Source organism: Columba livia, chromosome 4 (assembly GCF_036013475.1).
Source record: "Columba livia isolate bColLiv1 breed racing homer chromosome 4, bColLiv1.pat.W.v2, whole genome shotgun sequence".
In the NCBI taxonomy this organism is placed as follows: domain Eukaryota; kingdom Metazoa; phylum Chordata; class Aves; order Columbiformes; family Columbidae; genus Columba; species Columba livia.
In genome coordinates, this window is record NC_088605.1 from 33,292,689 (window position 1) to 33,311,122 (window position 18,434).

Here is an 18,434-nt window from a genome sequence, read left to right on the forward strand (position 1 = left end):
CTTCTTTAATCACTGAGATCATCCATGCCTTAAAAATAGCTCATAGTATGGAATTAATATTAACATTCTTAATACGGTGCCCACCTAATGTTCTTTGGGTTTTTTTTTATGGTTTTTTTTTGTGTTTGTTGGGGTTTTTTTTGTTGGTTTTTTTAGTTTGTTTTTTGAGAGGCTGCCATTTCAGCATTGAATGGAAGTTGTTGATATACTGTTTTTCAGATACAGAGGTGATGTAACTGGGCACTGAGATGAAAGCTTATATGGGATAAAAGAAATACCTGCTAATATCAGCTTCCTTGTGCTGATTTCTGTTCCAAATGTAGCAGTTTTGTTTATATTAATGTATTTGAATACTATGGTTGCATTTTTATCTGTTTGTTTTAATACTGTTTAAAATAGAAATCAGAAGTAAATTTTATTTGAATACAATAGTAACTTTTTTGTTTGTTTTTGTTTGTTTATTTGTTTGTTTTTTTTAGTTGACCTCAAATAGACAGCAGATACACCCACATTATAAACTCAAAGGAGGAAGGAAAGGAGAATACAATTGTATTTGTTACCTGTTGTGGGCTTCTTGCTTTGTTTTTGTTATAGATGTGTACAGTTAGTTTCAGTTCATTATAGTACCTATCCAGCTAGCAAGGCAGAACAGCTGTGGTTTACCCAAAGTCTCTCCAAATTATTAAGCTGATGTTACGAAAATGTTTTTGATTAGTTGAATTGTGAATCATTACTAAATAGAAAAATTGTACTAATTCACTAGAGATACCATTTGCTCATCGTTATCTTAGAAATGTTTGTTATAAACTTGCGTCTTCTCAAGGATGCTTGAACCATCTTGCCATAACATGCATTGATTTCCAGGCAGAATAATAGTCAGTGATGTGAACTGCTGGAGCTCATTCTTCCTGTTGTTTGTTGTGGATTGGGTTTTTTTGGTGGTGGGTGGTTGTTCTGTGGTGTTTTGTTTTGTGTTTGGTTGTGGTTTGTTATGTTTTTGTTTTGGTTTGGTTTTGGAGAGGAAACATGACTGGGAATAAGAGGTGGCAGAAGGAAAACAGGAAAATATGACTGCAAAACGATGCTCAGAGTCAGTTTTGCTTCAAAAATGAATGTGTTGTCACAGTGATCTGTTTCTCACACACGCAGTTGTTTCCTCGCTCAGCAATGAACAGATTATCCCCATCTCATAATAAGGATTTAAAAACTGATTATGTTACAGACTTCTTCAAAGCTAAATTGAAATCTTTTACTTGTCTCTTCTGTGGGGATGTGGTATATGCAAAGGTATGGTTATTCATTTTTTTGTGTAAAGGGAGGGGCACAGCAAGGAGATCTCCAAACTGTTACAGAAAAAGAGAGGAAGCTCAGTCTAAAAGGTTTGAGAATTTTTTATTTCAGTTGAAAGAGCAGAGTGGTGGCTCTTGTTGCAGGGAGCTGATTTACATTAGGTCCAAAGATTCTCTTCAGCCATCCTAATGGGCAGTCACAAAAAACACATTTCATAGGAGCACTCGACCTTACTATCATGGCCTTGATTTAGAAACACTTCAACAACTGGTGAAATCTGTCAATGCAGCATTAAGCATTTTGTAATATACAAAAACTTGGAAAAAATGAAAACGCTTGGTGATTGCCTGGTCTTTAGCTGTAGTGAAACACTTCAATGCAGCTATATTTTCACTTAGGAAAGTGTCTCGCAGTAAAGAGTTAAATAAAAAGAATGTCATGCATGTGTATGTGATTCTAAATCCAGAAGCATTACATTTCCTTTGTTGGCATTAGTTTCTGCTGAATATACAGGATATATATGGTGAAGTCTAAAGCCTCCTGTTACTGGTCTGAAGTGTTTTAACAGAAGTGTGACATGCTTAGATTAAAAGACTGGAAGTTTTAACAGATCAAAGCATATATATATATTTTTTTTTTCTTACTGGATATTTTTCTGCTTACCCATTTGAGTTGTATTGACCAGCTTAATTAATAGAATTAATAGGAATTACATCTGGAATTAGACTTTCTTTACCAAACTGTAGTGTGTAGAGAAGTGGTAGCATTCTGTCTGGAGTGCTTATAGAAAAAGTGGGGTTTGGTTTGTCCTTTTTTTTTTTTTTTTTTTTTTCACCTGTCCCCCCAAATATTATTTGACATTTGTTAGTGGTGGCTCCAATCTTAATGGCTCTTGATGGGGATGAAGTGGATAGGAAACTGTTGAAAGGTGCCATATTTCTACTTTCATGTGTTAGCAATTCTCTACTTGCTGCTGCTGTGGGAGGTGGAATCTAATATTGTCGGAACATATAGACTGAATATTGACTATTCAAAGAAATGCAAGCATAATGAGATCTCTGGATTTACTTTATTCGTCCTGTGTTTTTTGAGATCCTCCCTGTCCTCAACCCAGCTGTTCAACAGCCAACTCCTTTAGTGGCTGTGTTGGAATTTAGCCTTTTCCCTTGCAACTGTGGTGAGTCTCAGGGAATTAATGCTTAATGGGAGAGCTTGTACTGGCTTTCTCCTGAGGTGCATGATACAAAGAGGTGTTTTAGAGAGCTTGTGTTTCTTGAATTCATCTACAAGTCCCTTTGCTTGAGGGAAGCAGATGAGCCATCTACTCTGCCATTTGTTCATTTCCAATTAACAGTTCTGTGTTGTTCCCCATAGAGCCTGTGAAAAGTTGTAGCTTGACTAGCCCCAGTCAGGAAATTAGGAGAAAGCTTTGGTTAGAATATGTGACAGTAAATATTTTCAGTTGCCTTCATTCACAGACCTGTGATCTCTATGGGAAGATATTACCTCAAGGAGGTTCAATACAGAGTTGTCATATTCCTTTTGTTTTATCCCCCATTTTGTAAGTTGGCAGTATTAATGCAACATTTTTTCCTTTTTTTTTTTTTAATTTTCATTCCCATTTTATTTGTTATGAAGGGCAATTACTAAATAATACCAAAAAGATTTATCCTGACAATAACACTTATCTTCTGTGTGTCTTAAAAGCATAAAAAGGTAAAGTAGGAGATGATGATAGATCTTTAAGTCTAGAATACAAGGTATATAATGGATTTGATACGATAGCAAAGCAAATCGCTGGAAAACAAGGGCAAATTTGACCATAACTGAATGAGCCATTTTTTGCAGTATCTAGTTTTTGAAGAGTAGTTGTTCGAACTTTTGACAGCCGTGATATTGCTTTATAAAATTTTCTTCATTTTATTTAGTACAGGCTGTCTATTTTGTTGCTGTATGTAGACTATAACTCTGTTTTGACAGGAGCACTGAGCAACTATGTGCTGGTGGTATATAATTCTGTTTCTATTGGCTTTTCTTTAAGTGAAATTGAAATCTTTATTGCTTTTCTTACCTACATGCTCTATTTTTTTTAGCTGCTGAGACAGAATTTAAGGCTTTTTTTTTTTTTGTTATAGCAGATCAACCTTGAAAACTTGATAAAGGGACTTTAATTTTGCTTATTATAAGTCTTATTAATAACTTACACTATAGCTAGAAAAAGGAACATGGAATATGCAGCCAGTCTTTTGATGTTTATTTTGTCCTTGATTAAACAATTGCTTCCCTGTTTTTCAGTTCGATAATAAAGGGTCAAGACAGCAGTGCTTTTCCCATCACTGTAAAAAGCTGGAATAATTAGATAAAAGCTCTCGTGACATTGCAGCATTTTCTGTATCTAGCATATGCCAGATTCCTACTACAGAATGGCTAGTAGTGGCTTGAGTCAGGTGAATCCAAATCTTGGTGTTTGTTCCATGAAAAGCCAGGTTGGGCCTAGCAGGATATGCTAGCACAGGCTCAGTGCCATGTAAACACAACTGTGGTGTTTGTGGGGCCAACTTGTACCTTCAAACAGGTTAACAGCTTTTGTGCAGCAAATAAACTGAGTTATCTCTTGTCTGCGTCCATAGCACAGTTAACCCACACTATAATTGAGAGTTGACTCACTTACGGTGAGGAAGAATTAATTCAAATAAGATCCTTTTGTATTTCAATTTTACTGTCTTTTTGTCACCCCTTAATGACTTTTTTCATTTAAAGCAAAAGTCATTGTGCCTTCCTAATCTTGCATCAAAGGTGGATCAGACTCTTGTAACAAAATATAACGTCATGCATCAAAAATTTGTCCTCATTCTCTGCTATTGCCAACAGCAACTGTTTGACTCCTTGCCATTGCCAAATCAAGCCAACAAAACAAAATTGCTCTGGTTTGCACCATTAATGCGTGTCATGGTTTAACCCCAGCTGGTGACTAAGCACCATGCAGCCACATGCTCACTCCCACATGGTGGGCTGAGGGAGAGGATCAGAAGAGTAAATGTGAGAGAACTCATGGGTTGAGATAAAGACAGTTTAATAGGTAAAGCAAAAGCTGTGCGTGCAAGCAAAGCAAAACAAGGGATTCATTCACTGCTTCACATGGACAGGCAGGAGTTCAGCCATCTCCAGGACAGCTGGGCCCCGTCATGCATAATGATTTACTTGGGAAAGCAAACACCATCACTCTGAATGTACCCCCTTTCTCCTTCTTCCTGTGGCTTAATAACACTGATCATGATATCATATGGTCAGGAACAGCACTTTGGTAAGTTGGGGTCAGCTGTCACAGCTGTGTCTCTTCCCAGCTTCTTGTGCACCCCCAGCCTACTTGCTGGTGGGGTGGTGTGAGGAGCAGAAAAGGCCTTGACTCTGTGTACGTGCTGCTCAGCAATAATTAAAATACCTCTGTATTATCAACACTGTGTTCAGGACGAATCTAAACCAGCCATGTACAAGGTATTATGAAGACAACGAATTCTATCCCAGCCACAACCAGCACAATGCATCTTTTCAAGTCATTCTTTTTCTGTTATCACTAAAAATACAGAAAGATGTTTCTCCTGAAGAGACTGGTAATTATTCAAATAATGTGTGTAAGCACCCTTTGAATATGGTGTATGAATACCCTCTGGAAACAAGATTTCATGTGAGAGAATAACATGCATTACTCCTGTCAGAAACATGACGTGCACAGATGTGTTGGAAAATTGAACTGTTTCTGTCTTAATGGCTACAGCAGCTTAACTTTCTGATTGCAAATAATATTTTCACAGCCCTTAAGCCCTGGAAGCTCCTTACCCCTTCACTTAATGAAAGCATAAGCTCCGCAAAAATAGATGAGTCCACCTAAGAAGAAATTGAAACTGGGCGTATCAATACCTACTGGTTTAACTTAACTTTCATTCAGAGTATTTTCTTGAAGGATCTGATTGATTATTCTTTTGTGTTTACAGGTCTAATTACAACCACATCTAGAAAACTAGATCGAGAGCAGCAGGCAGAACATATACTGGAGGTAAATAATTTCTTTAGATCTCTGAAAAAAAGTGACTGTAAGTTCATCACACTTCTGCAGAAATTTAAGTTTACTATGCTTGATTACCATATGAAGAATTCAGAGAACTGGATTTCAGAAGTAGTTTGATTCTATGTTCATTTTACTGCAGTGCACAAAACTACCTATCTTGTAAAAACAGTGTGTTGGGACAGTTTCTTGGTGTTATATCTATAAACCAAGATTTTCTTTCAAACAGTACAAAGGCATGATTGTTAAAGGAAGAGTGTGATTATTTTTTTCCTCAAATGTAATTATTGTAATAGCTGTTTAAGCCTGCCTTTTGCTGTATATAGACCTCTGAAAAAGAAGTGCAGAATCTTTTCTTAACATTGAGAACACAAACAAATTTTGGGTGACCAGACTCTTTTTCTGCATAACTTATTTATCAATCACATAAGCAGATGAGTTGCAAAATCTGTATTACAGATTTGAGGTCCAAGAACATAAAAATCATCACATAATTCTTTTATTTAGTTGGATTTAATTGTTCACCTGGCATTTATGTAATACATGTTCTCATTCTCTGTCAAACAACGTGAAAGCAAAACATGTGGACAACTCTGAGTTTTCCAAGTTTCACAAGGTTGCCATGCAGTCTGAGAATATTGTATTTCACTTGCAGTGAAGACTTAGTATTCACAGTGATACTTAAATTCTGAGCTTTATCTGTAACCTTTATTATGCCTCACCTCCTGGATGATAGATGAAGGGCTGCAATGTGAGTCAAGAAAACTAATATTAACGCTAGAGAAGCAAGTCTGGACTTACTCAAAACTTGTGAAATCTGTAGAAAGGTTTTCTAGTAGGAATGCAAGGACTGCATAGACGTGGAAATGAATGTATTCCTTGATAGCACAAACTATCTTTTTGCAGAACTCTAGTGTACATATGGTCTTCCTAGCCATTTTCTATCCCTTTGGTGCATTGTAAACTGGATTAATGCAGCTATTGGACCAAATTTTTCTCATTATTTTCATTTATGCATCAGTTTTGGAAAGACCTCTTTGCACATAAGTAGCAATAAGGTGGAATTTCCTTTGCAGTGTGTTTCTAGTAGTAATAATAATTAATTGGCAAATCTGGTTTAGTACTAGTCATGCTATTCTCATACATTGTAAAGGAATATCCTTATCCTTAAATCTGTTTGTGACATTTTTCCAAAGCACTTCATGTTAGTTACATCTTATTTCTTGACAACTTCTGTGTATATAGGTTGTAAAACGGTAATTCACAACTTTTACTCCTATGCATATTGTACTGGCTTTTATATTAGATATATACAGTAAATAAAATGAGGTTTGGGTCATTCTGTGACCCTGAAGCCACCTGGCACAGTATGGCTTTGATTATTTATACCTTATCCCTGGAGCAGGCTGGTATGCCTGCGTTGCCTGTTAAGAATGGTGCCTGAATAGTGTGAACTGTCATGCTGCAGCTCAACAATGTGTGGGAGCATGCGACTTGCTCTGGGCCAAAACTTATGCCAGAGATCACACTGGGAAGTGTAATGTTATGGGGAGCTGTCTGCTAGCAGTCATGCCTCCTAATTTATTGGAAGATAATACATACAGAACTTAAAGTTGGGGTTTTTTGTTTGGTTGGTTGTTTTTTAAGGTCACAGTATCACACAATGGGTATATTAATCCTCCTGGTTTCAGCATTCTCTATAAAGATAGCAGATTAAGCTCATTGCTTTTTAGGTTGGAATATTGCTCATTTCCTGCTGGTATTGTTTATTTTTCCTTAATTTTGAATCCCAGCTTTTTATTAAATTTTTAAATAAAAGTCTGTGATGTATCCAACAGAAGAACTCTTAACTGCAGAGTGATAATGACTGGTAGTGCAGCCCAAAGTAGCAGTTTTCCCATTTGTTCGTTTTATGTTGACACTTTTGAAAATAGGTTGGAAAGAAACCCAGAAATACACAGAATGGTGGGCAATATTATGAGCCAAGTGCTGACCATCTGGCTAATTAATTGAGCATTGAAATATTGACCAGATGGGTTGGTGGGTTTATTCCTCGTTTGATATTGAATTTGATCCTTGATTGCAGTCCTGCTTACATAATAGTAATTAATATGCCTCATTCTTTTATTCCCAGCTTCTAACTATTTTCTGTGTGCCCAATGGCACGTTTCTGTGCAATTATTTTAGGTTAACTTTATATTATACACTCATATCTTAGTATTCTGTTTGTTATGTCAGTAACGCATTCAAAACTGATGTTACATTCAAGTCAAACTAGATTTTCTTCAGACTTGCCATTTTCTCTACTTGGCTCAGGGCAATGCTAATTTTATTTTAACAGACAAGTTATTCCATAGCCCCTGGAATTTCCTCTTTTGGGATGTGTTTTGATTTTTTTTTTTTTTAGGGCTTTTTTGGTGAACTGAAAGATATGTGTTGGGGAACAGGTATTAATATATGTGGAAATCTTGCCATCTGTTAGATGTAGATTTGTTGTGGAAATCACTTTACTCCTGCTGTTTCATTTCCTTCATGCTTGCGAGTTAAACCACGTTTTATTCTTTCTTTTTTTTTTTTTTTTTTCCTAAAATAGATGAAAAAGGGCAAAAAGAAGAATAACTGATAATGTTTACATAGGAGTCTTGTCCTCATTGTCAATGTAGATTTCTTGTTTTCATCAGCGACTCAATTCTAGTCTTTATTAGTATTCTTTCCATTGTTTTGTATCATGCTATACTTGTATCCTTGTGATTTTTCCATAGTCAGATTTCCCATGGCATCCTAAGAACCAGTGAAGGAATTCACCACTCACATTCCTGCAGAAAAACATTAGTTCTTCCCACATTGGGGTGGGCTTATTGGAACAGGAATATCCTATACCAGTGGTGTGTAGGGTATTTTGATTGGGATTGTTTTTGTTTAACACCCTCCAGAGCACTGTTTTTCCCTGTGATGTTTTCCCAGTGCTACTGTAGTGACTGACTTCTACACAAAGCTTCCTCCCAGCAAATACTTGCATCTTCCTTGCAAACTCAAAACAAAAATAAAACTGCAGGGTTTAACACATTTGCCATAGAATTTATTTTCAGAAACCTTAGGTGTTTAATCTGGTTTTGGTTGTGGGTTTGATCGGTTTGTTGGAGGGTTTTTTGTTGAATTTCTTTGACAAGTATCTTTTGACAAGTATGGTAGAATTAGATGAGCATATCTTTATTAGTTTCCTCTAATCACAGGAGGGCCAGCATAGGTGACCCTTAGACATCCCTGTGTGGTTCTGTGTAATAATGAGAAAGGTAAAGTCAAGGAAGACGATTATAAATGAGGGGAAAGAAAGTGAGAGAAAGAAAATGAAAAAGGGAGACTACAAAGAGGCTGAGGAGGAGTGCTGCACTCAGTCATGAAATTGTTTTTTAAATGAGAGACACAATGATGAAAATTTCATAGCTAAAACCAAAACCAGCCTAACAGAAAATGAAAGAAAAATGTCTTTACTCATCATTATTACCTAGGTCTTTAATGCCATTTTTTTAAGACATCCCCCTCAGAAGCTGAGATTTAGCCAAACTGCTAGAGGGCAGGTAATACTGTTATCAGTGAGGAATTTGTATGTGTTTTAAATGCTCTGTGTGATAGGAGCTAAACTCTCCCTTGAAAACATCTGGTGTTTGCCTGAGTCCAGTGGCTTTTATGTGGATGACAGAGTGCACCCAGAAAATGATGGGCCCGATTCCATAACTCTTCTACTAACCGAGCTCTTTCAGGAGGCAGGAACATAAACCTCCTATATTTTTATTCATTGCAATAGATACTAAAGTAATTTACAAATGTTCATATTTAGCCCCTTATTAACCAATAAGGAATTAAATAGGTAAGAGGCAAGGTAATAAGGTAAGATGCCTATAAATGAACTAAGATTTTTTTCATAAGTTTGATCCTTTTCCAGTAGATATGGATATTTTTCTGTTTACTGACTGCAGATTAACACAACTCTTATTATATTTTTGTTCATTACCCATGCAAATTATATCAGCTCAGTCCTAGAATTAATATTGTAGAAGATTTTATACTGAGTTCCTGGCTTTTTAGTAGAAATTTTGCCTATTGCTGAAGGAGCAGACTTGGATTAATTTCCCATTTCATTTAGTCCCTGGAAATAGATTATTTTGTGTCTTTCTTAAAAGGTAATTTTTTAAGCTTATTTCAAACAAAATAGTTATTTTGTGTTTTAAAATATAGGGAATTTTTAGTGCATAGGCCTGTCACATTCTGGAAACTGTATTCTAATTAATTGCATCTTTTGAGGTGTAAAATCAAATTATATTGAAAAACTGCAAAAGGCTGGAAGTATATTAAGTTCTTAATACAGTGAAGCTATTATCAGAGATACTACTTGTGTGCTATTCCTGTACTCAAGTTAATATTTCAGTTACAATACTGCAAAAAAATTGAAATAGATTTAATATGTATCTGCCAACTCCTACATGCCATACATCAAGTGTCAAAATGTTAGGATAGTAGCGGAGTAAACTTTTGTAGTGCCTTTTCTAAATGTTTACCAAGTAGCTTTACCCAATGGTCTTTTAAGTAACTGAAGTTAGGGAATTACTTTACAGTTGTAGTAGGAAGTTGTAGGAAAATCTGATTTTAGAGAACATTGTTACAAGGACCATATTTGAGATGAGCCCTAACCATATCCTTTTTTAATAAAAATAGGTAATGGTAACAGACAACGGTATTCCTCCAAAATCAACAATTGCACGGGTGATTGTGAAAGTTTTAGATGAGAATGACAATAAGCCTCAGTTCTTGCAAAAATTCTACAAAATCCAGCTACCAGAGCGTGGTAAGCCAGAACGAGAGAGAACTGCCAGGAGAGAGCCCATCTACCGAGTTATTGCTGCAGATAAAGATGAAGGCCCCAATGCAGAGATCTCGTACAGCATTGAAGATGGTGATGAACATGGCAAATTCTTTATTGAACCGAAAACTGGAGTGGTTTCGTCAAAGAAATTTTCTGCAGCAAAGGACTACGATATCCTTTCAGTGAGTCAAAATCTTGCTTACCATGAATATGTGAAGTGTTCTGTGTATTATCATCACTTTTAATTCAGTAGCTGGCAGATGAGTGACTGCAGTATCTGAAGGAAGAAAGCTTCAACAAATCCAGAAGTATTGTTTTGTGTGTTTGCTTTGCTGTTTTGTTGGTTTTTTAAATGATCATTTGAGATGTTTGTTTTGAGAAAGTGAATCAAGAAGCTGCTGTTCTTTTCCAGAAAATGACAGATAATGAACACAATGAGGGAACATAAACAATCAGTTTGACTCTCTTTTAGGAAGAAAGCAAAATAAAAGTGAATATATGGTTACAGCTTGTGCTACTATCAGGTGCTGCATGCTTTTTCTCCATTTGCTGCCTAGATAATGAAGGGCAAGTGGCACTTTGAGAGACACTTAACCTTTTCAGATGTATTTCACACAAACAAACATGCTTGGAGCTTATTACTACTTTTCCATTTATGTGACATAATGATTTATGTGATCCTGTAGCCTGAAAGATGTGTCTGTTTCACAGATTAAAGCTGTAGATAATGGTCGTCCACAAAAATCATCAACTACACGGCTTCACATAGAATGGATTCCAAAGCCTGTCCCACCCACAGAGCCTATTTATTTTGAGGAAGCATTTTTTTCTTTTACGGTGATGGAAAGTGACCCAGTTGCTCACATGATTGGTGTAATAGCTGTTGAACCTCTTGGAACACCAGTTTGGTTTGACATAACGGGTAAGGAGCCTTAACAGCTTTTATAATTAGAAACAAATGCATGGACTCTCAGATACTGGAGGGCTCATTGCAGCTTGTTTGCTTAATTGCTTTTCTAAATAATGCAATGTTTCGGTGTTCTTTAGCTTGTGGATATATATTTTTCCCTTATTTCATTATAAATCAAAGCAACTTCAAAATTTTTTGTCAATGCTACTACATATCAAAAATTAAAATTACATTGCAAAATAACTGCTGTGTTACAGTTTTGGAAATGACTTATGAATATTGTGTCAGTGAAATTAAAACCTATCAAATCAATCTCATAGACTTGTAGGATAGGGAAAGAAATAAAACACCAGTTTTCTGTAAATTGGGGTAGTACACTCAGAGACTATAGTGTTCACATTGATTTCTTGTCTTCTGGGCTGCTTCTCAGTTTGCTCTTTCTTGATGCAATACTAAAAGGAAAGCTTGCAGTGTTCCTAACCGCCAGCAAACTTCTTCCTGTACATGCTCTTTCTACTATAACATACCTCAGCCTATTACCAATGAAAGGGGAATTCCAATCAGTAATATGACTATATGTTGATGCTGTGTTAACAAAATGAATAGTACTTTTACATTTTAGACTTAGTAGACCTATGAGCACTAGGAGTCCACAGAGTATTCACAGTTTAGCTGATACTAAAAACAAGTTCTGTCCTGTGTTATGTGTTTCAGAATCAAGGAGAATGGCACAGCCTTGTTTTAGAAAAGGGATCTTGTAGTGAACTATTTCTGGTCTTAAGGTAGCTCCTATCAGATTGGGACTTTTCACCTTGGTTGCTGCTGAAAACTTTAGCTATTATAATGGTTTTAAGTTGTTGGGGAGAGCATTTTTTGAATTATTTATTTAAAAATTAATTATTTTTAAGGTCTGCTTTGATGGTGTGTGTTTTCTAAGGGATGCTGAGAACAGCAACAATTAAAAACAATGTTTGTAAAACTAATATATGTAGCAGGAATATATAAATGCCAAATACTTGAGGGTGTTCTCAGAAAACTTTCAAACACGTGAGAACAGACACAGTTCCATAAATACATGCTTCATGCATTAACAACCTGTGATGACATTAATAATCACAGAACCACAGAAAGTTAGGGATTGGAAGGGACCTCTAAAGATCATCTAGTCCAATCCCACCATCGGAACAGGAACACCTAGATAATTTCTAATGTATTAAATATTTACATAGGCTTTTTTGAATGGTTCTTTCAAATGTATTGTGGGGGAAAAAAAGGTGCTCCTGTCAAAATAGATCATAGTTGAATAAGAAATGTTTGGATTTAGACAAACCAAGGGCTTAGAGATCTCTACAACTGTATAGAGAGAGTAAAAAGTTCAGGGTACTTCCTTGCATTCTCCTAGTGGCAAAGCTCTCTGCTTTGGAGGTGTTCTGAAATTCAGACTGCTCTTTTACTATTCTCCCAAACATACACACACATTGACATGGGAGTAGAAAAGCAGAAAATATAAAAATAACTTAAGTGAGCAGGAGAGAAGAAGGTTCCATGTGCTCCAGTTCAGACAGAGTCATCCAGTCAACAACAAACATCTGCAAACCAAAAAGAGTCCATTAAAGGAAAGGTCAAGAAAGGGATATTGTCAGAAAAAGGTGAGTGGTTCATGGAGATGAAAGAGCATAGGTAGAAGAGGCCTCATAGGTCTTGAGAGTTTCCACAGAGTAGAGCAACGGTGTTTTCTGGGGTCTTTAATTAGCAGAATTTGTTAATTAGATAAAGGATGTACATTTCTGTTGTTCTGTTTAGTTTGTTTCAGCTGCTGTGCACTGTGAACAGTGTGTACCTCTGAAGAGAACTCTGATTATAGTATTATTTTTATTTGTTCCTTCTAAGTATGCAGCTCATTTATAGAATTTTTATTGTACTCTTAACGCAGAAAACAGATTATATTTTCCTGCTGTTTTTAGAAAGACATACAGAAAACTCCACAGGGAAAGAGCAGAACTTGTCCATACACTGTAAAATAAACCATTTTATTTTCATAGGAGTTGGACTTGATGATCCTTGTGGGTCCCTTCCAACTCAGGACATTCTATGGTTCTATGACTGTTTTCTTAGGAAAAGTGTTTTGAAAAGTATGTGATCATGTTATGAAGTTATTGGCTACTCTTGCAGGCAGTCACTTTACTGCCCTCTTTTACTGTTTCTAATAGCATGAATTAATTTGATTGACAGCTTTCCTTTGTGTTCTGTGCTTGCTTTCCATGCTTTCTTTCTTTTTGGCTGAGCCAGGAGACAAGCTTGCTAGTGAAGTATTTTACATCTTTCAGATGGCTTGTGACCTGAACTGTACAGCAGAAGGTATCTGCTGAGATCACATAATTTATTACCAGATTATGAGATCTGAAATGAAAGCGTACATTTATAAAATATTTATTTTATTAACCCTTCGGAAATCAAAGTGCTCACAGTTGCATTTGTGACAGGTTCGTTTTTGTTTTGTTTTGTCATCATTACATTTATACAGCATCATTTCAGAGCATCTAGTTTTGGTTTTGACCAAAACTGTTGCTGTTACACTTCCAGTGTACCAGATGCAGAAGTTTGGGTTGAGTTCTGCTTCAGTGGATTACCAGATATCACCACTGCTACAAAAATTAAACAAGGCTTTGTGATTTCCTTGATAAGGAAGACAAAGAGTTGGTTGAAGAACTCATCCTCACATCAGGGAAACTCAATGAACAGATTCATATCCATTCACCCTATTCTCATCTCTTGAAATGGAGATGACTTCATGGAGACATCTCAGCCATCTGAGAAAATGCTATGGTGTGCCAGCTATAGAAGAAATGTTATAGAGTCACTTTCTGAAGCTGACATCTTGCACAAAGCCCATTAAAAAACTTCATGTACACCTGTTAAAAAAAAAGGGCTACTGCTTTTCACTTTGTCCAGTTTATGTCATTTGTGTGGTTCAGAAACTGCTGCTGAGCCAGTAAGAGGAGCTGGCTTTTAGTGAAACTAGAAAAATTACATTATCTTTGTCATTATCAAATATCTTAAATCCAGTGAAGCAGAATCCACTCCATATTTCCTCAACTGATATGTCTGTCGTGCAGTGTGACCTTCTGAAGGTGAAATTGTTTTTATGTGTGAATGGAGGCCCATTTCAGTTCTGTTACTGTTCTTTCTTGGATTAATTATAAATTTGCAGCCTTTGGAACTTCACCCTCCCACTTCTAGCCTTGGCTTTTCATAAAAGGCATTCAGTGATTTACAAATCATAGCATGTAAAAACTCTTTAAAAAAAGAAAAGGCACTCAGATGCTGTATTTGTGAAATATAATTAGAAAAACACATGCACGTAATTAGGAGAAATTGGTTTGCAATGTCTAGCTCTGGTTTGACCAAAACAAAAATTGATTCCTTCATTTTAGGCAGTTTATTGAAAGTTCTAAAGCAATTGTAGTTAAATGGCAGTATTTATTATTGTTAATAATATTTGGACTTAATGGACATTGTATCTCATGACAGTCTGCTCAGAGTGGCATGATGATGATCAATTAAATGTTTAAATGCCTGAGTGTAGCTATTGATCTACACATTTATTTAACTGTATTTCAAAGTGTAATTTGAAAGTTGTACAAGGGAAGTTAAGATAATTTGCTTCAGAAAAGGAGCTTGGCCATATTTAAAGATTGGGCATTTAAACTTTTAGCACTCATCTGGGTAGGAGTTCAAATGCGAGTTCTTTAGACACTCAGCATTGAGTTGAGAGTCCTTTGGAGGTACCATAGTTTTTTTCAGCCTTACCTATAGTCATATGCAAGTATAGTACTTTGTACTCTGATCCAGTAGACATAAATTTTACTGTATGTCCAAGTTGGGATTTTCATTTATTTTGATACAAAGTATGGTTTTCACTAATTAGCCTGACAGCATAAAATAAACTTACCACATTTCACCTAGTAATTCTCAGTTTCCTGCTCTTTTGAATCTTTAAATTCTAGTTTAAAAAAAAAAAAAAAAAAAGGTGAATCTCGGTAAGAATCTGCCTGCTAACTTTCCATAAATGAGGCCAATCAGTTTTGTCCAGAACTACTCAGTTTTAAATATCTGTAAGCAGCAGTATATCACATTACCAGGAAAAAAGGGGGTTAAAGTTAAGTGTATGTATATGTGTATGTAGTTCCACCTTCATTAAGCATCTGAAGACAGAACGTGATCATACATGAAAATAATGCAACAGTGCTGTGTTTTATGAAATACTTCTCCCAATTTCTTGAACAAGGTGGCAACTATGACAGTCGATTTGATGTGGACAAGGGCACTGGAACTATCATTGTCGCTAGACCTCTTGATGCAGAACAGAAATCAAATTACAACTTGACGGTAGAGGCAACAGATGGAACCAGAACTATCAGCACTCAGGTAATGAACTTTCTAATGACGCACTTATAGAAGAAGGAATTTGTAGCTGGGGGAGTGTGGAGGGTGTTGCATTTTCTTTGTACTATTTTTTTTTCATCCTGGACAATGAATATGGTTTATATAAATTAGAGATTCTCTCTATAATAGAAGTGGATTCTGATATTCAGAGACCCATGTTATTTGGTGGTCTAGGTAGAATGTTGTGTGTTAGTGTGCTGTAGTCTGAATCAGCAGCTTTTAAGTCATATCATGTTCTTGCATTAGCTGAGTAAATAAAACCAGAAACTAAGCCTTTCCATGCGTGATTTACTCACAAGGAAAGGATAAATACTTATTTTCTGAATTATTCTTCTTTATCCAGTTCCCCTAAAATTACCAAATAATATGATTACTTCTCTTCAAATTTTAAAGACGATCATTGCAGGTTCCTCCCACCCCAGGATCTGTGGATGACAAATTGTATCATGTCCAGTTACAGTTTGATGAAACTGAGCTGCTCCTTCTGTATGTTGTGCATATAGAAACAAGATTTAGATGATGACATCTCTCTAGATCTTCCTGTGTACTTTCATTCAGCTTCAGTAGAGGTAGAGGTTGCCAAACACTCTCCAGAAAGCAGCAATCTCAGACAAAACAATTTTTTTCAAATTACCTCGCTACTAAGGCTACATGGTGGTGGCAATTCTTTGCAGTTGGACTGGTAAGTTCACATTAACGCATAAGTCTTTTTGTGACACTACTGGAAATAACTTAAAGTAGGTTATGATGTATATCCCTCCTGTTTTTAACCCATCTAGTTTCTTTCCACCCAGCACAGAATCTGGGTATATTTGGAAGTAAGGTTTAGCTGAGGCTGGCATGAATGGAGCCATGAGCATAGTGGAACTCCACTTTTATTCCAGATAGAAAGGAAAGGATTTATTTACAGATTTAAGACTGTTCTGTTGGGTTGAGGCAGTGATGTGTCTGTGTTACTTGCTTCTATCATTGACCTACTCCTCAGGAGCACAAAGAGCAATAAGTGGTTTGCTCATGTCTTCTCTGTGCCTGGAAATCTGTTACGAATGCAATTTCTTGTTTTTCAGCTTCCATGTAGTATGTATGTTTTCCTGTTTTCTTTTCTAATGTCTTATATGTTGTCCTCTTTCAGCCAGATGTAAAGATGTTTCTTGTTGATGTTTAGGATTTAAAACAATCTTTCTTGAGCTGACTGCATGTCTGTAGGCTTGATGGGTCAAATAGGCTAAATTCAACACAAGAAGATTGCAACGTTAGCAGTTTCATTTGAGAGCTGCCTTTTCCTTTAATGGTGACAATAGCAAGTGATACTTTGGACCGTGAATCTCCAAACACAACAACATGTCACCCAGTCAGAACTTGCTGCTGTCACAGCCATGGTGCCGTTGCTGCTGGTGCTGATAACCACCATGAAAGTTTTGGAGAATCCTGCTGTAAATTTATTGCTTAGTTGTAGTAGAAATATAGAGCAGATTCATTTCTACCATTTACAAAATGCTGGATAGAAGGCATGACTTTGAAAAAAAAATTTGAAGAAACCCAAATCCAACTAAAAGAGAATTCCCTCTGCCAAGAAGGTCAGAAAGACAGCAAGAGGCTTTCCACACGCACTTCCCCCTCTCCCAAGAATGCATTCAAAAATGCCACCACGCAGAGTATGTTGGGGTGGCCTGGGGACTAGTAAAGGCTGTTTGTGGTCTCAGTGACTGCAGATATTCTACCCAGTGCTGCTGCTTGTATGGTTGAATTTTTGTGGGCATCCTGAGCTGTCACATTTGAACCATAATCTGTTTTGTCTTCTGGAACAACCAAAAATTGGAAGGTCACAAAAATACTTTAGCCCTTACCCCTTCTCTTCCTTTGAGTTACACTATTCATTTAGCTCTTCTCAGAAGTGCACAGTGTAGCTTTTGTTCAATTTCTTTAAATGAATTTGTTATTTTAGCATTTTGTAAAGCTGGGTGAACATTATAAACATTTACCACAGCATTCTTCTGTAGAAGAATTGAAGTAGAGTCTCAAATTTATCGTCTCTTATTTCTGTGATTGCTTTTTGTATGATTTTCTTTTATGTCTTTCCTCTCTGAGCTGAAGTTGGCAGGAGCAGAAGTTGTGGTTTCTGTTACAACAGAGCACAAAGGCTTCATTTGCATTGCCTTCCCTTTTCCCCTGCTTGTAGCGTAAGCACAAGTTATGCTGTGGCTGTTCGAGTCTCACATTACTGAGGTGTATAGATTGGGGCATGTGGGTTAGTTCAAACTCTGCAACTGTTGGTGCATGAACAGACTCCTGATTTTAACTGATTCTCTTATTTCCCTGTAACTCCTGGCCCACCCAAATAGACTGATCTGTTAAGATTGCCCTCAGGACTATCGTTCAGGAGATGCATTTCAGATGAGGCTTAACTTCAGGGAAATTAAAGTTGTTTATGCGAAATCAAAGTTGAAGGTGTGATTCATGGCTGCCAGTGTGTAAATTCCCTTAGTTACTGCTGAAATAATGCTGATTAAAGTTTGAGTGATGTTGTGTTGGATTCTTTGAAGAGGTGATAAACAGGTAAAATGGAGTGATAGGCAAAAAAAATGTCAAATACTGAGTGCATACATTAGGAACAACAGTATGCCATACACAGCTTTTAGCTTACAAAGTAATTGCTGTAAATATTGGAAGTACAGTAAACAATTTAACATACCTTGATTAATAGCAGAGTAAGTAATTTTATATTTAATTTGAAAAAGGAAATGACATTTTCAGCTTATTGGGGAGGGTAACAAGAAAGGAAAATTTTGTGTAAAAGCAGTGTATTAAATCTGACTTGAAACTAGAAGGCATTTGCTGGCCTCAGGCCATTAACATCTGTAGAG

General features: G+C 36.4%; 1 protein-coding gene across 7 annotated transcripts in view; it reads left to right on the forward strand.

Annotated features, from left to right (window-relative positions):
- FAT1 (FAT atypical cadherin 1) overlaps window positions 1–18,434 on the forward strand; it is a 112,484-nt gene that overhangs the window by 53,499 nt on the left and 40,551 nt on the right. For all 7 annotated transcript variants that reach the window (XR_010472231.1, XM_065061104.1, XM_065061103.1 and 4 more), the window contains 4 exons: window positions 5,283–5,344; window positions 10,067–10,396; window positions 10,926–11,136; window positions 15,413–15,552. Coding sequence is in view for 6 of the 7 variants with exons in the window: in XM_065061104.1 (XP_064917176.1) it covers window positions 5,283–5,344; window positions 10,067–10,396; window positions 10,926–11,136; window positions 15,413–15,552 (743 nt within the window). In the remaining variant the exon portion in view is untranslated. The remainder of the gene's footprint in view (window positions 1–5,282; window positions 5,345–10,066; window positions 10,397–10,925; window positions 11,137–15,412; window positions 15,553–18,434) is intronic.